This window comes from Dufourea novaeangliae, unplaced genomic scaffold (assembly GCF_001272555.1).
Source record: "Dufourea novaeangliae isolate 0120121106 unplaced genomic scaffold, ASM127255v1 scaffold376, whole genome shotgun sequence".
NCBI classification, from domain to species: Eukaryota; Metazoa; Arthropoda; class Insecta; order Hymenoptera; family Halictidae; genus Dufourea; species Dufourea novaeangliae.
Genome location: NW_015374274.1, coordinates 279,267 through 300,798, shown reverse-complemented (window position 1 = coordinate 300,798; position 21,532 = coordinate 279,267). Strand labels below are relative to the sequence as shown.

Below are 21,532 nucleotides of genomic sequence, written 5' to 3'. Positions count from 1 at the left end.
CGAGAATTGAACTAATGAATTTTAAAGAGGAAAGATCACAGAATACAGACATATTTTTTCAAAATTTTTCAGACTTTAACCGGGGATCAAATGTGTAAAACCAAAATGTTTTTAATATTTTTGTATTGCAGAAATAACAACACGTATAAAACCAAAAATGTAGTTTAAAAGAACAATATTTTATGATTAAAATGAAAATAAAATCAAGCTTGTATCTTTAATAGTTGCAGAGATAACAATTTTTTTGTGAAAATAGTTTTCGTAAAAGTCGGTTGAAATTATCAAATATGAGGTTCTGTATCTTGTAAACAATATCGAAACCAGCGGGATAATGAACTAAACCCTCCTATTTTCTTATGGACTATAACAGTTTGCAATTTAACACTAGAATTACCAGCGTTGAATGTATACTAAATTAAATTGTATTATACGTTCATATTTATAGCATACAATAATACAGTATAGTGTAATGTAGTGTAATGTAAAATATACAATAAATTAAACGTCACCCTGAATATCCATAAAAGCACCTTAATAATTTCCACAATGGTAAAATAACAAATCTGAATTCTGCCATTTTTACGGGTTTAATAGTTATAGTGTTAAGCAAAAGCTCAGAGATCGTGTACGAAAGTTGATCAGCTTGTGGAATGATCGTAAATGAAAATATTTGTATACAATTAATTACCTGAAAGAGGTACTTGTTTTTATTAATTATGCTTCGTTATAATATTTAAATCGGTGTAAGCTATTTCTAAGATAAAAATAATTATGAGAATGATGAATACATAGATAATAAAAAAATACTGGTTCCGGCCGGGATCGAACTGGCGACCTTCTGCGTGTAAAGCAGACGTGATAACCGCTACACCACGGAACCCACTTAGTAAACTTCTTCATTTATATATTACATATGGTGCAACTACTAACATCACAATTGAATACAGTAAAACCTGTTTTTGTGCGGTCCTTTTTTATGCGATTTTATTTTTATGCGATTTGTTTTGTGCGATTTTATTTTTGTGCGATTTTTTTTGTGCGATTTTTTTTTATGCGGTATATGAATTTCAACGGCGTTGGCATTACTGTAATGTTTTCTATCAGTGTACATATAAATATACACTTCAAGACGCTCTGTTCATTTGGTTTAAACAGTTTCCCGACAATGTACATTCAATTATTTTCGCTCGACGCGCTAGCAGCATACGCTTCGTATTCCGAGTTTTATCCACGACTCACGTGATTAAGGATTCATTTTATAGTGAGATTAAAGGTACATAAATTAATTACTTTTGTTTCTATTTGTATATAGTTTTTATGATTTTCATTTTATTTTTAAACATATGTACTCCCTTAAAATGAATAATTGTAGCCAAAAAAAAGTGAAAAGAAAGACAATTCCATTAGAAACAAAAAATCTAATATTAAATAGACTAGCAGATGGTGAACCAATTCATCACGAGAAGATGCGCGTTAAGGATTACGACGACTAGCAGTGACTTATGTAATGTGCATTTTGAAAACTTCTCCATGTATACAATGAAAAATTAAATGCTTTTATAATGTGTAATTTAATTATTTATTTTGTTTGGAAGCACTTTCTCATGTATTTCGTAAATAATTGACGTATTTTCTAAGTGCGACTTTTTTTATGCGGTCCCTCTCCGCCGCATAAAAAAAAATTTCTGTAGTATGTCGTACAAAGTTGTTTATTATATGTAGTATTTATGAAATATCCGAATATTTTTTTGTGCGGTTTCTTTTATGCGGTCCCTATCTACCGCATAAAAACAGGTTTTACTGTATATATTTTTCAATTAACTGTTAACAATAAATATAAATCTGTGAACATCTTTATTTTTAATGTAAAACAATTGATACATTTATAACTTGAGCGCGTTTAAAGATATTCATTATCAGGTTGGAATAGATATTATTTAATTTTATGTAACCAAGCTTCATGAGATAATACGATGAGAAATACTTACATAGGTATATGCTGCATTTGGAACACAGGTCATTGGAAGTATTATGTGCATATCTATATAATGTAAGTAAAAGATAATTTAAAGTAATTAATTTTATAGATGTAAAGTATGATACGTAAGCACTGTATGTAGGTTTCAATTACATATAAAACGTAAGGTCATTGTTGCAAATTAATGGAAATCGTTTATATTAATGCTTTTTATTTATAAACATAAGAAAGTGTTGACCTGTACAGAATATGTTATACGCATCACATAATAATGGCAGTGAAACTGATTCCGATATTAACAAAAGGCATTCTATATAAATAAAATTATTTACCTTACATTCAAATTAAGTTGTGTATGGCACGTTTCTCATTTCTCTGAGCGTCTAAACCGAAGGTGACATAAGTATACGGAAAACGTGGATATTCTCACTATTGTACTCCTTACGGTAATTACTTGAATAATCATTTAAACGTTAATTAACACGATAATAAGGGATCGTCAAAATGAGAAATTAATGGAAGACATAATGTATAATTACAATTCAGTCTTGCCAATAAGAATTCGACAAACATAATTTACTTGAAGCATATTGGTCCGAATGTAAAACCGAATGCCTGCTGCGGTAAGCCATAATCAACTGGATAGAAATCGACCAATGGTAATTGTTCTAATTTCTTTGTCTGAACTAGAAACACAGTTTCTCCTTTACTCTTCCGTGTTTTGCAACTGTCCATCATAATTTGAGGCTTGATACCGGTATGTGAAAATTCGTCTTCGTTCGAACCTAACAGTCGTAGCGAGACATTGTAATTGGAATTCAAAGTATCGTACCAGGCGACGCTGTTGATACAAGTGTAAGTGAAATTCTGACAACCTTCCTGACTCAATAAACGCAGGAAATTTAATTGTACTACACCGATAGTTTCGTATGTAATCTATAACATTAATAGAACAATAGAAAATATATTTATTTTTTTCAATGTATCAGGAAAGAGACTGAAACTCACCCTGAATCCACCACGTAAATTCGAGTACCAATCCGTTTTGTTGTCTTCCTTCCTCCATGGAATGTTTGGCATTTGACTTACGTGAATGTCGGGAAATACACAAGTTTCACCCATGTTTGTCATATTACAGTAAACATACACAGCGTCGTCGGCCATTCCTAAATTCGGATCGATCCAATACCAGCCTATTTAATCATAAATTTATAGATTTTTATAGAATCGACAGTATCGTGAATCTTTCTTTATGTGTAAGGATTAGAACACAGACCATCGCTAAAATGTGGATGCCCGTAAAACAAGTCCCTGCAAGTTCTTACTGGATTTTCTCTGCTTCCAATTGGTTTACGTATTCGATCCAATTCCTGTCTCATAGCGTATATTGAACTATACATGTCTAAAAACTTGGGCCCCAATTCCTCCTCTGTATGATCATCCGGATCTAAATTATCTGATCTCTTATCATTCTCGTCTTTATCATTCCTGCAACAGTTAACGTATTTCAAATCTATGGAAAACATTTATTCCTTTTATTATCATTAAGGTTACTGACGTATCTGTCGGAACATCGCGTTTCTTCCTTAATAATTGCTCTCTCGTGAACAATAATTCTGGAGGAAACATTGGTTGCTCTGCTGGTGGACCAGGAGGCCCAGGAGGTCCTGGTGGGCCCAATTCACCCTTTGGTCCATCGTTTCCAGCATTGCCTTTTGGTCCAGGTGGCCCCTCCATGCCAGGAAGTCCTGAAGGACCATCGTTACCTTTTGGCCCAAGCATTCCTGACGGACCCTGGTTGCCTTTGGGCCCCTCGACTCCAGGTGTTCCTCGTGCTCCTAACTCTCCCTTTTCACCTTGTTCACCTTTGATACCTAAATGGCCTAGGTCGCCGCGGTGCCCCTTCATTCCTCGTTTACCTCTTTCACCTTTCGGACCTTTAGGACCCACTGGTCCAACTTTTCCTGGAGACCCAACTGCTCCTGACATACCAGGTGGCCCATTCTCTCCCGCGAGTCCTGGAGGACCTCTTACGCCTGGTAAGCCTTGTGGTCCTGGTGGACCTTGGGGACCTGCGTGACCTTGAAGGCCCTGTACACCAGGTGGACCCACGTCTCCTTTTTCACCTGGTAACCCTGTACTTCCTTGGAGTCCGGCTGAACCTTCTGGTCCCTATACAAGGTTTTAAGTACATATATTTTTATTTGTATGATATAATATGTATGTTTAAAATAAATATTGTAAAGGCCACGGATTGAATATTTTTATACCGGTTTCCCGGGTGGTCCAGGTAATCCTTCCTTTCCCGGTGCTCCAGGCTCACCTGGTAGGCCAAAATCACCAGGCTTACCATCTTCGCCATCTTTACCAGGTTCTCCTTTCGGCCCAACTAAACCTGGCTCCCCAGGAGGCCCAGGAAAACCAGGGGATCCTACGTGACCTTTTGGCCCTTCTGGACCGTGTATCCCACGAGTACCTGGTGCTCCTGGAGGTCCACTTTTCCCTTCCTCCCCTTTGGGACCTAAAGCACCTCTTTCGCCCTGTTTATATGTATTTTAATATATAATACCTTTTTCTTCTTCTTAGATATAATTAGAAGATACACAAACTCTGTTACCGGTTTTCCTTCAGGCCCGCTTGCACCTGGAAGTCCTGGTAGCCCACTGTCTCCTTTCTCTCCCTGGCGTCCCTCTAGTCCTAGTAGACCCTGTAAACCCTCAGAACCTTTCGGTCCTCTTGGTCCCGGTTGTCCTGGACTTCCAGCTGGTCCTACAGGACCAACTGCACCAGTATCTCCAACTTCGCCTTTCAAACCAGGTGGGCCAGGTAATCCTTGTGGTCCTATCGGACCGGGTGAGCCTGATGCGCCAACAGGGCCATCTTCGCCCTTTACACCTTGTCTCCCGATTTCCCCCGGTGGTCCCTTTTCACCGGATAGGCCAATTGCTCCGGGTTCACCTCGAAGTCCGTGTGTACCAGGCGGTCCTGGCGGACCCTGTAAAGTATAGCATTGTTACGCTGCTTTTTGACAGCGTAACGCGACCGCTCCAAATTCGAGCATGGAGCGTATTACGAATAGAACCGGACCACCCTCTGCCCCACAAAACATCGCTCAACACACGCACTCGCAGGCACACGAGTGCTCCTAAAGGAATCCCGAGAACTTGCTAACATTTGAATAGCAACTAACCGTGTCTTTTACCGCGCCGAGCAACTGCGCGTAATGACAGTAGTTTAGAAGTAACATCATAAACTTAATATCATTTGTATTTTATAGAGAAATACGTGAAATGATATTGTACGCACCATTTCACCTTGAGACCCCTTAAATCCTTTCTCACCAGGTGGTCCAATATCACCCTTATCACCGTCTTCCCCTGGAACTCCAACAGGACCAGGGGGGCCTGGTAATCCACGTTGTCCTGTTAAACCGTCACGTCCAGTAGGTCCTGGCGAGCCCGGTTCACCCTAGAAAACCGAGATACATACAGTGAGATTTATTTTTTCTTAATTTATATTATGCAAGAAACCTGATTAATTATTATCATTAGTACCAATTCTCCTTTCAAACCAATTGTTCCTGGTGGTCCTTTCTGTCCTTGACTTCCTTGAGGTCCAGTTTCACCATCTTTCCCAGGTTCTCCTTGCGCACCTTTATCTCCAGGTGGACCTTGAGGACCCGATGATCCTAATTCTCCTTTTGGACCTGGCATTCCCTTCATTCACAGAGAACGATAGTTCAGATTTACAAAAGATTGGAATTCTGTAGAAATTTAGATTTTCAGATATAAAAATCGTAATTGATAGAAATTGGACAAACCGGTAAACCATTCAATCCTCGCTCACCAGGAAATCCTGGTAAACCACCAGCACCAGGTGGACCATCTTTACCCGGTAAACCAAGAGGTCCTGGAGGCCCTTCTTTCCCTTGTTCGCCAGGAGGACCCGTCTCTCCAGGAGCACCAGAGCTTCCAGGACTCCCAGGTTCCCCGGGCTGACCAGATTCGCCAGCTGGATCATCAAGACCTGCTTGCCCCGGAGGTCCTATAAAGCCTCGAGGACCCTCAACGCCAGTTGGACCAGCTTCACCTTGTGATCCTGGTGGACCTGGTTGTCCAGTGTCACCTTTTGGACCTGGAAAACCTTCAGTACCTCGTCTTCCACGAGCACCCCTGAAGCCCTTCATAGGAAAAAGTATACATAATATAATTAACATTATATAAAAAGGTTACAAAAAGATTTTTAGAGTAGAGAACCAGAGGGAAACATTCTGTTTGGCAGAATTGTGAGATTATTTTGATTGGGAGATCCGGAAATTGATAGATAACAAGAAAGACTTATTATAGATAGCACTCTAAGAAAACAAGTCTAATTTTTGGGTGAGGTTATCGTGAAACTACTGTGCGTATGCATAGCTATAATTAAGACTAGAGAAAACCATTTTGGAGACAAGAACATATAACTGTAAATATATAAGTAATGAATAACTAATTTGTATACGTACGATATATTACAGAATATACAATAGTATATTTCACGTTCTAAACATTCGAGATTATTTTTATGATAAATAACCTTTGTTCCTTTTTGGGTGAACGAGATTAAACTTATGTATAGTATTGTATATCAACAGAGATTATGTTCATGCGCTAACTTATTTTTAATTGACATTTTTGTTCTACTTACTCTAGGGCCTGGCTCGCCACGTTCTCCTGGCGCACCATTATTTCCCTGCAATAAAATTATACGTAGTCATTCTCTACGAAATACATTAGAAAATTGTAATACAGTCGACTCTTGATACATTGCCGTGGCCGGGGCTGTAGAAGACTAAATTGTAGGAAACGGCAATGTACCGACAACCCTCTTCATGCTAAGTTATGCTGCCGGCCGCAGCGTCTGCGCAAGAGCTGGATCGTGTCGATGGCGACGACGTATGTATCGTAGTGGGAGAGCGAATTCATGTGCGTGAAAGTACGTGTCAGAGTTGGGCAGAATTTTATTTGAATAATACATCGTTAAAAGCAGTAATATCTAAGGGTGTCGACCTTAATGTTCCGTTAAATGTTCGACAAATGTCGATCCATTCGTAAAAAAGTATTATTTTATTATAAAAAGTGAAACTTCCACGTTTAAACAATTAAAAATGACAAAATATTTTTTCTATCTTTTATTCGTTATTCGAAACTTGTTATGTAGATAATTAGTTTGCCCATCTCTGGTACGTGTAGAGGGGAAGTGACTCGCGTAGCAATATATCAAGAGTCGACTGTATGTATAACTATGATGTTTTCACCCTTTCACCCTTATCCCCGCTGAGGCCTGCTCTTCCTGGCTGTCCCTTATCGCCCTTTTCCCCAACACTCCCAGGATATCCAATAAAACCTGGGGAACCAGGTTTACCCTTTTCTCCGGGCGGACCAGCCGATCCAGTTTCACCCCGTGGACCTTCGAAACCCTTTGGACCTTCCAAACCTTCCAGCCCAGGTATTCCTTGCGGTCCCGTTGAACCGAGCTCTCCCTTTGTGCCTGCGTCGCCTTTTTCTCCTTCCGATCCTCGTTCTCCTTTCTCACCGCGTTCACCAGAGGACCCGCGTTTACCTTCGTCACCTTTCACACCACGAATTCCTGGAAATCCAATCGGTCCCTGCGGTCCTTGCAGTCCTTGTTCACCTTTCATTCCAGGAATTCCTGGATTCCCTGGATGTCCCGGTGACCCGTCTGCTCCTGGAAGACCGGGAATTCCAGGCTTCCCCTGCGGTCCCTATAATTTATTGAAACATTTTTAAAGACCTTGATCAAACCAAAGATATTTGGAGAAAATACAATTTTTTATGAAACTGACAACCAAACCAGGAGGTCCTAAAAGACCTTGAGGCCCAGGCGGACCGATAGGCCCTACAGATCCTGATGGTCCCGGGGCACCTGGAGGTCCCAGTGGACCAGTATTGCCTTTTGCTCCTGGCGGACCTTCACCTCCAGGAATTCCAGGGTTGCCTGGTAAGCCAGGAAAACCTCGAGATCCTATGAACCCTCTGGGTCCCTAAAATGGTTTCGATAGATGTGAGATATGACTGCTATTGATATATAATAATATCTTTAGTATTCTTTTTACCAGTTCACCAGGTAGACCTGGTAATCCCGGCGGACCATCGTCACCTTGCATTCCCTCGTGACCTGGTAAACCAAATTCACCGGTGGCTCCTGGAAGTCCTCTTTCACCTTTATCACCGGGTAAACCTGGCATTCCAAGTCCTCCCTGTTCACCTTTCGTTCCAGGGGGTCCACTGACACCCCTATCGCCATCTCTTCCTGGTCGACCTCTTCTACCCTCTCTACCAGGTGTTCCGGGGAATCCTTCAATAATATAAGAAATTATTTTATACACGGATTTTTCCAGGCAATCGCCTGGTGTATTCTGAGTCAATTACAGGAATGTCAACGTTATCCAGCGAGACTGTACCAATTCGCTACATTTCCAACTCATTTTGTACATATATTCTTTTTTTCGTATTATTATTGAAATAAAATGAAGTAAACAAGTGTGTAGCAGCATATATTGAATATGTATATTAAAATGATAAAGTGTAACTGAACAAAATTTATTACTGTTCATTACAAATAGTGTGTCTAACGTGCCCCGTAATGATTACAAAATTCTTCTAATAAAAAGATTTTAAGTTACTTCAATCTGATAATAAAATATCCTAAAAGTTTCGAAAATATCGATCAAGTACTTTGTTTAAAGAAAACACTCGAAAATTCCTTCATTTTTAGCGAGTTACACTAAGCTACCCTTTTAAGAAACCAGAGTAGTCTTATGAAACGTACCCCTGTCACCGCGAGGTCCAGATTCTCCAACATCACCAGGTTCTCCTTTCTGACCCTGAGGTCCGAGTGGACCTTCAGGACCCGGCAAACCCGTCAAGCCAGTGGGCCCTTCAACGCCTCTCATGGCCATCATATGCTGCGACAGCATTTGCCTCAATGCTTCCGCCTGAGTGTCCGGTCCCTTCTCGTTGCTCTGTTGGCTCAACGATGGTATTATGAAAACATTACCAGGCGGACCAGGCGCGCCTTGTAGGCCCGCCAAACCGTCCCTTCCAGGTTCGCCCTTTTTACCAGGCGCCCCGGGCACACCCGGAGGACCCGGAAATCCACGTGGCCCAGATGGTCCGCGAACATTATAGTAACTGGGACTATAATATGAACCCTCCGCGGTCGCTGCGTATTTTAGAGTTCCTTGAACACTTCCAAGCAAACCGTCGGAAATGTCAGGTGTTTCTGAAACTGTCGTTTCGTACTCTTGACCTGCGGTTGCCTCGACACCGTTAGCAGCCTGTAAAAATGAATATCGAGGTGGGTATCGTTTATCGTGAAAACCATTGAGACTTAGCTTTCGCTCGACAGTAGAACTCCATTTATCTGAACCCGTCAAGGGACAAAACACTTTCTATAACTGGATCGTTCATATATTGGGTCATCCCATAAGTAATGCAATTTTTTTTTGTATTAGTGTTAGTGGGAGCAAACAATCTTCTTTCAATAATTAGAGATTAATACGTTTTCACATTTTGCGCCCATGCTTTGATAGTTACTAACGAATTTTGCACAGCAGTAACCCGTAAAATGTCTTCATTCAGTCTTGCAAGGTCTCTTGTCACTAGAGTCCTTATTAACACCTAACAAAAATTTCTTATATTTTCAATACTGATTTACTCTGTCAATCTCACCGTACACGTGAAATCTGTGTTTGTTGCTGCAGTCGTATTAATTCCTGTGTTACACTCTTATAACGTAACATATCAGCTATACTCCTTCGTCACGTCCATTTCAAAAATATATCATAACTGAATCATTTAGTCTAGACCTGTGAATTTTAAGTACAATGTTGTTTGAAGATACCTGTTTAAGATACTACTTACATGAAGCAGGTAAGTGAAAGGTAAGTGCAGGTAAATAATAGGAGTTCATAGATTTCCCCCACTACATATGACTCTTCATTCAAATAACCAGCGTTTGCGTTCAGATAAGTGAATTTGATCATATATTCACTCGTTTTTCTGCTTATAGTAATGTTCCAAATCTTATAAATTTAAGAAAAATTTACGAGAACAATAATTTCGTCATGCTTAGTGAATTAATTCTAATAATAAAATGAAGCATGAGTGTGATTTTTTGTAATGCGTTGATCCACTGTCTACATTCCAGCTGTTGCCGATGTTCATATAACTACATAGAGTAACGTTTGGCAGTGGTTCGCAAAATGGGAGTTCAGCATGTGTTCAGTAAATCGAGCATTGACTAAAATATCGTTCCAATAAATGGAGATCACTGTACTTGTGTTAACTTTCTATCCTATTCTATTAGGTGGTATTATCAAGAACTTACGTCATAAACACTAAACAATAAGTAAATAATAATCAAGTAACAACCGTAATGGGAATAATTAAACTGAATATCAACTATTAAGTTTAACAGCGATGGAGAACACGCCATAGATGGATATTCATCCGTAATAGAAATACTGGTGTGAATTCGCACCAGAAAATATTATAAGTGTTCAGTATTTTCAAAATCTTACTTTCTTCAATTAACATTTATTCCTGAGTAAATTATCTATCAACAACATACGTTTTATTAAAAAGTACTATTTACTTTTAAGCGTCATAAAACTTCAAAGATTGAAAATCTTGATTCGCACCAGTGTGCCTACACTGGATCCTGGAATGAAATTGTGCTTACCACGGGTTAATTGTAAAATGTTTTGGACCGATACAAAATTTCGAAATGGAAAACGGAAGTTTCTTTTATGGCACTATCCAATATATTTACATTTTGTTAAACATAATAATAAAAAAAGACTCACAATATTTTGATTTTCAAGTATCGCTTGAACAGTGGGTCTTGACGGATATGTAGCATTCGTGGGTCCGTAAACAAAATTATAGTCACTGTCATCTTCAGAGGACGCTTCGCCACTGTCCTCGTCAACCCCCTCTCCATAAAATTTCTCCGCTCGTCTCCCGAAAGTTTCATTCTGCTTGTCAAGGAAATCATTCGAACCAGACACCGTTGTTGACGTTTTACCATAATTTCCAGGCAGATTGATATTATTGTAATTCGTCTCGTAATACGGTCCACCAGTCGAAAACGTACCGCCAGAGAAACCAGAGCTCCGTGCTATTCCGCTGTTATCAGAATTCGACGAACTCTCGTAGTAACTCGACGAAGTGGTTCGCACGGATCCATAATTTCGTGTGGTCGTGTAACCGCTATATCCCAGCGTGTATCTGGTCTGATTTTTACAATCGGGCGCGAAGATCGTACAAATTTCGTAGGCAGCGTCTGGCGTTGGGGCGATCCTCAACATCTCTAATCCACCCTGTGAACAGCGCCAATAAAATTCACGCTCAAACAATTTGATAATTCAATTTAAAAAGGAATGTAATAAGCTGAAATTCGTGGAAGTGAGTGGTCAACTATGGAATAGTGCCATTTTTTAAAATCTGACAAATGAATATCTGTCAAACGGTTATAGACTATCTTACTCACTCAGTTTGGCACCACACACTTTGTGACTCATCAGTCGGACAAACGTTAGTGTCTAAATTTAATGTATTTTTGATATTCATGTATTAATATTTTACTATGCTTATTCATTTTCTTGGCGTTGTTGAAATACTTGCCTGTGATATTCATAAGTGTTCGTGAAGTTATGTGATTTTTTTTTAAAGTCGAAGACGGTATCTTTAACTTTTGCGAAATTCCAAGTATGGAATATGACGAATGTGTTGATACAGTTTGATACTTGGATATGTGATTATTGTAAATACCTTCCTTTTCTATTTCATTCTTTAAAATGTAATTTTATGACCAAAGTGTCTTAAAGAATAAGAAAAATAACACTATTCATTGTTTATTTTCCATGAAAAAATTGTACCTGATATCAGTGTTCCATATTTGGGTACCTATTCCATATTAGCTAAAATTGATGAATCTTTAATGTTAGTTCAATATTGAAAATTGTTCATAATGTTAGAAATATAAGACTCCTCTTAAATTAATCGTAAATGTATGACTGAATACACATAAAAATCTTTTATTTGTTGCGCTTGGTTTTGTAAGAATGACATTCGAAAAACAAAATGCTATTCTATATTAGCCTACTTTCATATAATAATTTCAATTCGTTTCATTGTTGATGTTCTTTTTTACAAACCAAATATACGTTGCCGTCGACAAGCTGTTGACCGATGATTATGATACCGCTGGTGCTGATCGTTTCTTGAACGTTTCTGCGCAATTCTTTCGTGACATGCTGATTACAGTCGACAATGAGCGTGATGGCATCGCCTTTGATACTGATCCCCAAACGATGCCACTTTCCGTCGGATATATTAATTCCAAATGAAATCGGTTTAACATCTTCGTCTGGATCTGTGCTGTAGTAAAGGGTGATATCGTTGCCCAACGATAGGACCAACTGTTCCTCACCGCTGTCGCTGTAGATGGCAAACAGCGTGGCAGCCGGGTACCCTATTTTTGTATTTAATCGTAAGATGACATATATTCTTCCAAAAATATATCACTCAATAATTTATGTAACTGTTCGTTACATTGTATTTTCGAAGCAAGTAATTTTGTATTATTGCATGTCTATCTCAGAAAATTAATTTTGTTGAAAAAATTCATTTTTATAAACATCGATTTGTATCGTAGTAAAAATTCATTTATAACTTCAAAAACAACAGCTCTGTGGTTACAAGGACCTATTGAAGACATTGATTTAAATAGAAATGACAAAGAGGTTATTTTATACATTTTTTTACCAGGTTAATCGCCGGATAAACACCTATAAGAATTCCAACAAAGGCAACTAATGTTCTTTAATGTAACAGAAACCTCGAAAACTAGATATATCGTAGTATCTACTCTTTTAACCATACCAAATAATCTCATAGGCCCTAATTGCAATTTGTTTTACTCGGTATTTTACTATAGAGTTCTGCTTTTAATTCTGAAATGAAGACTGTGTCATCCATGGTGACATGACAATAACAATGTTAAATATAGAGAACAATATTGTTTCTACACACATAAACAGTTTTATAGATTTTTAGAAAATTATGATATTGCAATTTCTATTAGATTACTTTATGTTTACATATTATACATTTTTTTAAAATATGTTCTTTAGGATTATACATATTCTTCTCATTCTGCTCAATATATTTATTGCAGGAGAAGGAGTGAACAGTTACTATTTTGGTCCACTAACAGTGTACTGGTGGTCCACAAACGTGGTATGTAAGACACTAATTTAAAAACACAACCTTCATTGCATAATGAATTAATGAATGATATATTTTTAAGAAATTCGTTAAAAGTAGTGAACTCCCGAAATTTTCCGTGTATCCACTTAGAACTAATAAAATGGAACGTAAACGTTTAGCCTTTTACTGGCTTAAGTAAATTAAATTGATTGAAGTGGTTACGAACCGATTTTTGGTCTGGCAACGACCAGGATGGAGAAATCACGAGATATGTCAGTAGGAAAAAGTGTATTCGTATTGATCGTCAGGAGTGCGCTTTCTTTGATCTCGTAAGCGATCGGATCGTTCCTGTGACAACGATTTTCGATTACTGTTACTCCGAGGGGCTCCTGCTGCATTCCAGTCCCTTCCACCAAGTCTACAATATCTTTTTCTGAAATCGTTAAAGAACAGATTCACAGTTTTTACACAGATGCTAGAAAGGTTTCTTTCCTTAATTAACCCTGTGTAGGCAACCGGGTACCCGGGTACCAGAAATGGGCACAATTTTATTCGAATAATACATGATGAGAAGCAGCAGTATTTAAAATCGTCATTCTGACCTTTAAACAGTTCATGAGATTAAATAATTATTTACGAAGTGTCTACTCGTTCAAGAAGAAATATTATTTTATTATAAAAATTGGAATTGCCACGTTCGATCAATGAAAAATGACGAAATATTTTGTTTATCTTTTATTCGTTATTCGAAACTTTTCATCCAAATAATGAATTTGCCCGTCTCTGCCGGGTACCCAGGTACCCATTTCTATATTTCCTTTCACAATATTTTATGTTCTTGTCTAAAACAACTCTTGGTATATAAAAGTATGAAAGTGCAATTATCTATGTGTATCTAATCTGTCAGAATAGGGGTATTCCGATTGCTCAATAACCGTGAATAGTTTAGTTGCCCATACAAGAAAGCGGTCAGATCAATGTAACGCTCTGAAACCGAGCATATCTTTGCGAATTATTTCTGCTAAACTCAATGAACCGAGTGTTATGAAACATTTTGTATTTATTAAGGCACTATTAAAATATCAAGTAGCATTTTTTTTTATTAATTTAAGCGTATAGGTAGTTTTCTGTGTGGATTGTCCACAAACTCAATTCTATAAAAAACCGCCGCAATTGATATGTACGATGACGTTCTGGTCATCTCAAATAAAACCAAACATAAATTGTACGTTGGAAGATGAACCTCATTTCAAACTTACAGAATGAAAATTGCAAGAATAGTATCTATGTACTTGAAATTGAGGTATCAAAATCTCGATTTTGTTTGTGTACATTGTACTAACATAAAAAAAGTATAATTTACCTATGTTTTGAGGTTCATTCTCCAATAACGTATATCTACTATAAAGAAGCAAAGTATCAAGTCTATCGATTAATTATTTTGTGAGTTATCTTTCACGTCAATTTAAAAAACATGGCTACAAGAAAAACACGTCTAAAGTTTGAGAAGTACAGTATTATTGTTTATTATATTCCCTGCATCGTGCTATTCAAAGTCGCGTACCACAATCATTTCTAGGAATTTTAGGAATACACAATGTACCGAAACATGTGAAAACAAAATTGGACTTTATTTTCTGTCACCGTTATATCAGTCTGTCCATTTAATATTTTAAGCTACATTCCTTGCTGCAACTAACACTTTCTAATACTTCATCTTCTTGACCGTTTCCTTTGAAAAACAACAAAAAATCTAAAAGGAGAAAGTGTTTATCAGCGAGGCAATATGAATTCTTAAACGTGATTGAGCGTAATTTACGAGGAAAGTTATGGAGAATACGTAAAGAGATCTACTAATATGATCTACAGTAATTCACATATCCATTCACATATTTTCGAAATAACAGTCAAATGTAAAAGTTTCCTATTTATATGTTCTCATTATCTTCACTTTTATCATTCCTTTGTGACGAATTTTAAATATCTTAAAATTGAGAAATGTAAATTTCAAAAAGGTGTTTTCTTTACAATTTAATTTTAATATTTCTTAATTTTATACTATAATTCGCTGTTCAACGCACGATTTGCTGAAACAAATGTGACAGCTTTCCGTGAATAAATTTGTGAATCGCTGCATATAGACGAATATTGTTAATCTACAGTGATTCCTCGATGAACGCGACACGAGCAATGGCATTATTCCCACCACTAGGGGAGTCCCCCTATGGAACCAGTCAAAACAGAGTAAAAAGAAGCTAAGCATAAGCTCGGCTTCAGGCAAAAAAGAAATTTATGAGGGTCTGAAAACCTTTCCGCCTTGTCACGGATGCTCCGCAATGGACCCGAGTACGTCACACTCATGGAGACATTACTGTATATATGTTTCCCTGCATGTGTAATTATTGAATACCCATTATAACAATGGATAAAACGTAACGAAACGCACACGATGACATGCCGGCACGATGAAGAACTGGAAACCCAATAACCCCTGAACCTGAAAGACGTAACGCATCGCGTTACGCCGAACACTTAAACCAGTTCCATTAAGAAGTCCTCTTTTCTAGAGTGGAACGCGTAGTTTTGCATGCTACGGCCACCGCCTCAATTAACGCAATAGAGATCACTTAAAAAGCCATTCACTGGCAACGACATTTATTACTCGGCCTACACAATGATTTCGAAGCTCGTTATTCATCCATGTCTCCTAGATAAATATATAAAAATCACACACGAATCAATCACGTTCGATCTATTCCTCTATCACTCAAAGCTCAGTACGTTCAAGTACGCCTCGGTAAATTCAAATTGATATTTACGTGAAACTCTAAGAACTCTACGCCAGAATATCCAGTGGGTAAACTACTTACCTACATCTTGCAAGGTGATACCGACTACAAACGAATGCAAGCTGAATCCTAACAGGAAGCACAGCACCGAAGAAACGGAGTCGATGGTGCGAGGTAGTCGCGGTGTTCTCCATCGCTGCTTCACGTGGTCCTGCCGCATGCTACCCCTTTCCTCGTCAAATCATGGTTTTCGTAGCGAATTACCCGAAATTTCGATACTTTTGACCGTGCCGGGAAACCACACGTTCGTCAGCGAACCCGCGTGATCCGATAGATCGTCGTGTCTCTGGCCGCGGTACTATCCGAGTGCAATAGTCGCCACGCGATATAGTCAGCCACCCCGAGCGTTTGACTTTTCTTCTGCTACGATTCCTCCTCCCCAACACCGCACCGTGCCGCTCTTCTTACCCATAAACGCCGATGCACCGTCTTGCACGCATTCCACACATGTGTCTTTTAACGACAATTCCGTGTCCCTTCTATTGACACTGATTCGGATAACACGTGGTGCAGCGGGACACCGGCGACAGGGTGGGGATCGTTTCGTCATCGAGACAGAAATATTTTTATTGGAATTAGAACGGTGAAAATTCATTGGCACGTTGTATTCTGAGCGATTTTCTAATATCTATGAAAATAAAACATTACGTGAAATTATTTAATTTTGTTTTGTTTATTGTTGCATCAGCTTACAAGCCATTCGCGACCACTGTTACATTAAGTATTACACGGGTATATTACTTAGCCTACTTAAATTATCCAGTGAAGTGAGTTTATCTGGCTGAACTAAGTATAAACAATAGCTTTAGTAGCTCACTAATACAGAGTTTAGGGGGAATTTGTATGTAGCTTTATGTTTCTTACTTAGCTTAAGTGATTCTTGCGTTTTTAATTATATATCTTGAAATATGTTGATATGTTCTACAACGGATATTATCTCGCTTATGAATTTTTTATTCTTTAAGCAGTTTTTCATATTTCTGGGGAGTTTTCTTTTTCTCTTAAACATTTAGTAATGAGACGTTCTTGCATTTGTTATAAATCGGACACTTTGGAGCACGAGTTCGGATTTTGTTCAAATTTAGATATGTTGTAAGTCTTTAGCGGTTTACAAAGGTATCTCGAAGGATTTTTGAAAATTTGTTAAATTGTTGATTTACATCTGTTGGAATTTAGGGTCAACCTTTTTTTCAATAAGTCATAACTATTGAACTAACAATGGGATACTTACAGTGGAGATACAAGATTACCAAATAAAAATTATTTCAATTACAAAAAAATATTTTTGAACCATTTATTTTGCAATTGTTTTAAATAAATGCCCTGTTTTTATGCCGGCGAACTATTTAAAAATTTGAAAAAATAAAGATATAGCCCTATTTGTCTTCTTTATGGACATACCCTCAAAAGTATAGACACTTTAAAATTGGGTGTATGAAAATTAATTGAAGTTAACGCCTTTGCGTATATTTTTTGCGCTTATTGTGTGCAGAGTTAGAGGGAGTAGTTCCAATATTAACCCTTTCGCTACGCCAATCTAGCGATTATGCAGTACGGCATGGTAAGCTGACTAATTATAGGACATTTTCTAATGTTTTATCCGCCTGCATAATATTTATGAGAATAAAATATTACATGAAATTACTGAATTTTGTTTGGGTATTTTACGTTTTACGTTTATGTTGCGCAGGGTTGGAAGGATTATATTGCAATATTAACCCTTTCGTTATTGCAGTTTAGCGATTATAAACATACGCAAAAGCAAACTAGTACGAATCACGATACGCTCTTTAGTTACTCAACTGTTTAAGTTCGTTGTATTAAAAAGTATAAGTTTCCAGGCATATGAGCAAAGTAGAATTCACTTAAAAATAATATTCATCTAAAATTATATTTTATCATTACATTAAATCTTGTATTTAATAGCCCACAGATACTGGCTATAACCGGAGTTAGAAGCAAAAGTGCATTGAAGAATGTAGAAATGTTACGGATATTATTTCATGTTGGAATTTTAATTAATTTTTACTGGGATAATCCAGGCGACGGTCTTATAACTGACGTTTGAACAAACAAATTTTTGTATGTATGTATTAGAGATGGAAAATAAAAGAATTTCTCTTTAAGACAATTACGGAAAAGAAACAGTACACGGAGGAAATGAAACGAATGAGACGCATCGCGGTGGATTCGGATTTATTAATTGTTCCGCGAGCGAATGCGATCATCGTTTAACTATGAAGGTTTTAATTAGTTACTTCCCGAGTTGATGTGACATATTGCACATTTCTTCTGCGAACGCGAGGTAACAGTCCTGTTGACCGTATTATAACGCGTTAGCGTACGATATACATATATGTATATTCGACTATTTTAATAAATTAATTCCCTTCCCCATTTCCTACGATCGAAATAAAGTTGAAATCATTATTGTAAATAAATGATATGGAAATAAGTTTATATATAAAAATTTATTAATTGCCAGAAAAAGATAAAAAAACATGTAAAAGCGAATAAAAAAGGAACGTGAAAAAGGTAACATTGCTAAAGTGTTCACTAACGATGCATTTAGAATAAGTTCATATTTCATTACTATCATATTTAGCCTTTAAACCGTAGCATCAGATATTCTTATTCCCCTCCCAAATCATATAAGATACACGTAGTATGAATGAAATATATAATGAGAGGCTGCGTGCGCACAGACACCGCCCCACAGTGCGAAATTGCTTTTCGATCGGATCACTGGTCAGGGGATCGATCTTTAGGACCTGCAACCTGATAACTTACATTGCAGAATGACAATTTTTTATTTGAGCTGGCAGGTGCGAAAATTGTGCAAGGATCGGGTCCCTTAAAAATTATTTCTCAAACAATTTAATATGTCTAACATTGTAGTTGTTATAACAATTAAATTTGTTGTAACAACGAATATTGATCAGTTGGTATCCATAATTGACTTCGACCAATTTATACGTAAAATAGATGGTTCCTTCGATTCTGTAGTCCTGGCAACACTGTGGAATTTGTTTTACTATAGAATTTTAATTCCCAAATTCCCCGTTCTTATAACGAAGAGGTCGCTATAATCACAAGTTTTTTAAGGTGCCGATATTACAGAACTCTAGGGCCACGAAGTCTCGTAAGGTGACAGCACTGGCGAGGAATCCCGTCTGTGGCAGTACCATCTGTATTTTTCATGCTTTAATATTTAAAAAATAAATATTTAATAAAAGCCACCTGATTTTTATTGCGTTTTATGCGTTTATTAATTTTATTATTATTGCATTTGCAACATGAATATATTATTTACTTCAAAAAAGCATTCTAAAATATTTTTTGTTATAGTATGAACTTTAAGAAGGATATCCAAATGGATACTGCACAAATATTTTGCATACTTAAAATAAATAAACTAATATTACCTATGTATTTATTATGTGACATATTTATCTATAGAACAGAACTCCATACGCCCCCAACATAACAATTTTAGTAATTTTGTCGTCCGTCGAATCATATTTCTTTATTAATCACTATAATATTTTTTTTTCTACATTTCTTAACATTCGAAATAATTACGCACAAGCTTTGAAACTCTGTTAAAATATTACAGAAGTTTATTTTCCCCAAAGCAAAATTGATAAAATTTTAAGAATTGCTCGGTTTGGAAATTTGTACAAAAACAAAAGAAACTTGTTTGTGGATTCGCAACTTTTATAAAAATATAACCTTCTGATCTTTTTTTTTTTAAAGAAACATTTTTTCATATGTCGTAATTTTATGAGTACCGTATGCATTGTGGACTTCTCGTTTTCAACTACTATTTATCAAATTGAGTATCTGTCTTTTGCTAATATTACAATAACACTACATTAACTAACCAACTGACACTAACCGAACATCTGACATGGTCTTACTGTTATACTTGTGAGTTTTAAATGTCTGACTTCCGTCCAAATGCATAAATGTACTGAATTCCAATCATTCCTTTTGTACACTTTCTATATTTCCGTTCTACTCTCATTATACTAGTTTGATTTATTTTATGTATCATAAACTATCTCATGTTACTCAATAACAACTTAATATATCCAATTTTGATAAATTGTATAAATAATAAATTTCTGTATACGTAAAAATGTTTCGATATTTTTGAACGATAGTAGTGTACAGTAGATATTTCTTCTATCTAACTGTAAGTATGAAAATTCATGAAATTACAAACGTTATACGTGCAGTTTATTTTTTAAGTACTTCATTCAGTGTTTCATCGATTCTCGTATCAGTTTTTATTGTTCTGAACGTTTATCAGTAATTTATTCGAAGATACTTGAATTAGAATCCTCTCGTTACAAAATTATTGCTTGAACCAAAGACACGCAATATTGATCTCTCTTAAATTGCAGGAAGCATCGGTGATCTTATAATGATCAAGTTGCTTGCAGCCGTATTTCTGTGTGTGTCGGTTGAACATTATCGGGACTAACGATCCATCGAACGTCTCTCACCTGAAACAGTCGTGGTTTCACAGCCGTGGATCGAGCACGTGTTCCTCTCCCATCCAACAAGGACCAAAAGCGTTCTTCATCCACGGTTCAAAGAAGAACAATTAAGATATTCATCAAATTGTACGTAGTCACGTATTTGCATTATCATTTCAGTTAATTCATAATTGTCATTGATTTATGCTTAATGACTCATGGTATAAACGAACTGTAAATGTTTATGCGTTTATGGAACTTACGAGTGTGTAAAACAGAATAAAATGGAAACATTAATAAAATTTATATTATCGCCTTGATTTAATAAAATCTTTAGTAAATCATATCAATTTGTGTTAAACTATTGTTATTATTCAATTATTTAAACCTAATGTACAGCGTGAACACTTACAGTCTAGTGAGAAAAGTTTAGTCAACTAGTGGAAAAAATGCATTCGTCTATTTAGAAAACGAATTTCAATCTAATTAAATATCCGAAATAAAAATTTGTGTTCTACAAATAAGGAACGAAATTTGAATATATTATTTTAAAGACTGGTCATTGTTCGATTTTCAAAAGAATCAATGTTCAAAATTTTGTCAATTCTCTAAGAGTTTGATGTTAACACTAGAACTACCGACGATAAACGCATATTTGCTTCGATCGGTGGATAAATGTGAAAAGCTTTTGAAAATTTAGAAATTTAGAAATTGACTAATTCCTTCACTTTTATGTCGTAATAAAGGTGCAAAAGATCTGAGAAAATGTATCTTCATTTTCTTAATCGTCGTTGTAAGAGTGTATTAACAAGTCATTTTGACTTGCTTGGTAGTTGTAGCGTTAAAAAGGAAGAGTGGTCAGAAAGTAAAACTAAAATTTATAAAGTTGGACACTTTACACCATAAGTGCAAGTAGTAAAACTAAGTGGGTGATGATTTAGGAGT

The 21,532-nt window shown here is 36.8% G+C and overlaps 1 protein-coding gene and 1 non-coding gene across 2 annotated transcripts; both read right to left on the bottom strand.

Annotated features, from left to right (window-relative positions):
* Positions 1-807: 807 nt before the first annotated feature.
* Trnav-uac lies at positions 808-880 on the bottom strand. The gene has a single exon. It is a non-coding gene; the product is annotated as a tRNA-Val (tRNA).
* Positions 881-2,554: 1,674 nt separating this feature from the next.
* LOC107192734 (collagen alpha-1(I) chain-like) lies at positions 2,555-16,263 on the bottom strand. Its single transcript, XM_015582059.1, has 18 exons — positions 16,125-16,263; positions 13,481-13,687; positions 12,201-12,517; positions 10,848-11,363; positions 8,810-9,317; positions 8,094-8,335; positions 7,824-8,021; positions 7,275-7,742; positions 6,665-6,709; positions 5,799-6,158; positions 5,533-5,694; positions 5,285-5,446; positions 4,596-4,973; positions 4,249-4,518; positions 3,537-4,150; positions 3,255-3,466; positions 2,987-3,171; positions 2,555-2,914 (listed from the first exon to the last, which is right to left on the bottom strand). The coding sequence occupies exons 1-18, from the start codon at positions 16,261-16,263 to the stop codon at positions 2,555-2,557; spliced, it is 5,343 nt and encodes a 1,780-aa protein (XP_015437545.1).
* Positions 16,264-21,532: the final 5,269 nt, after the last annotated feature.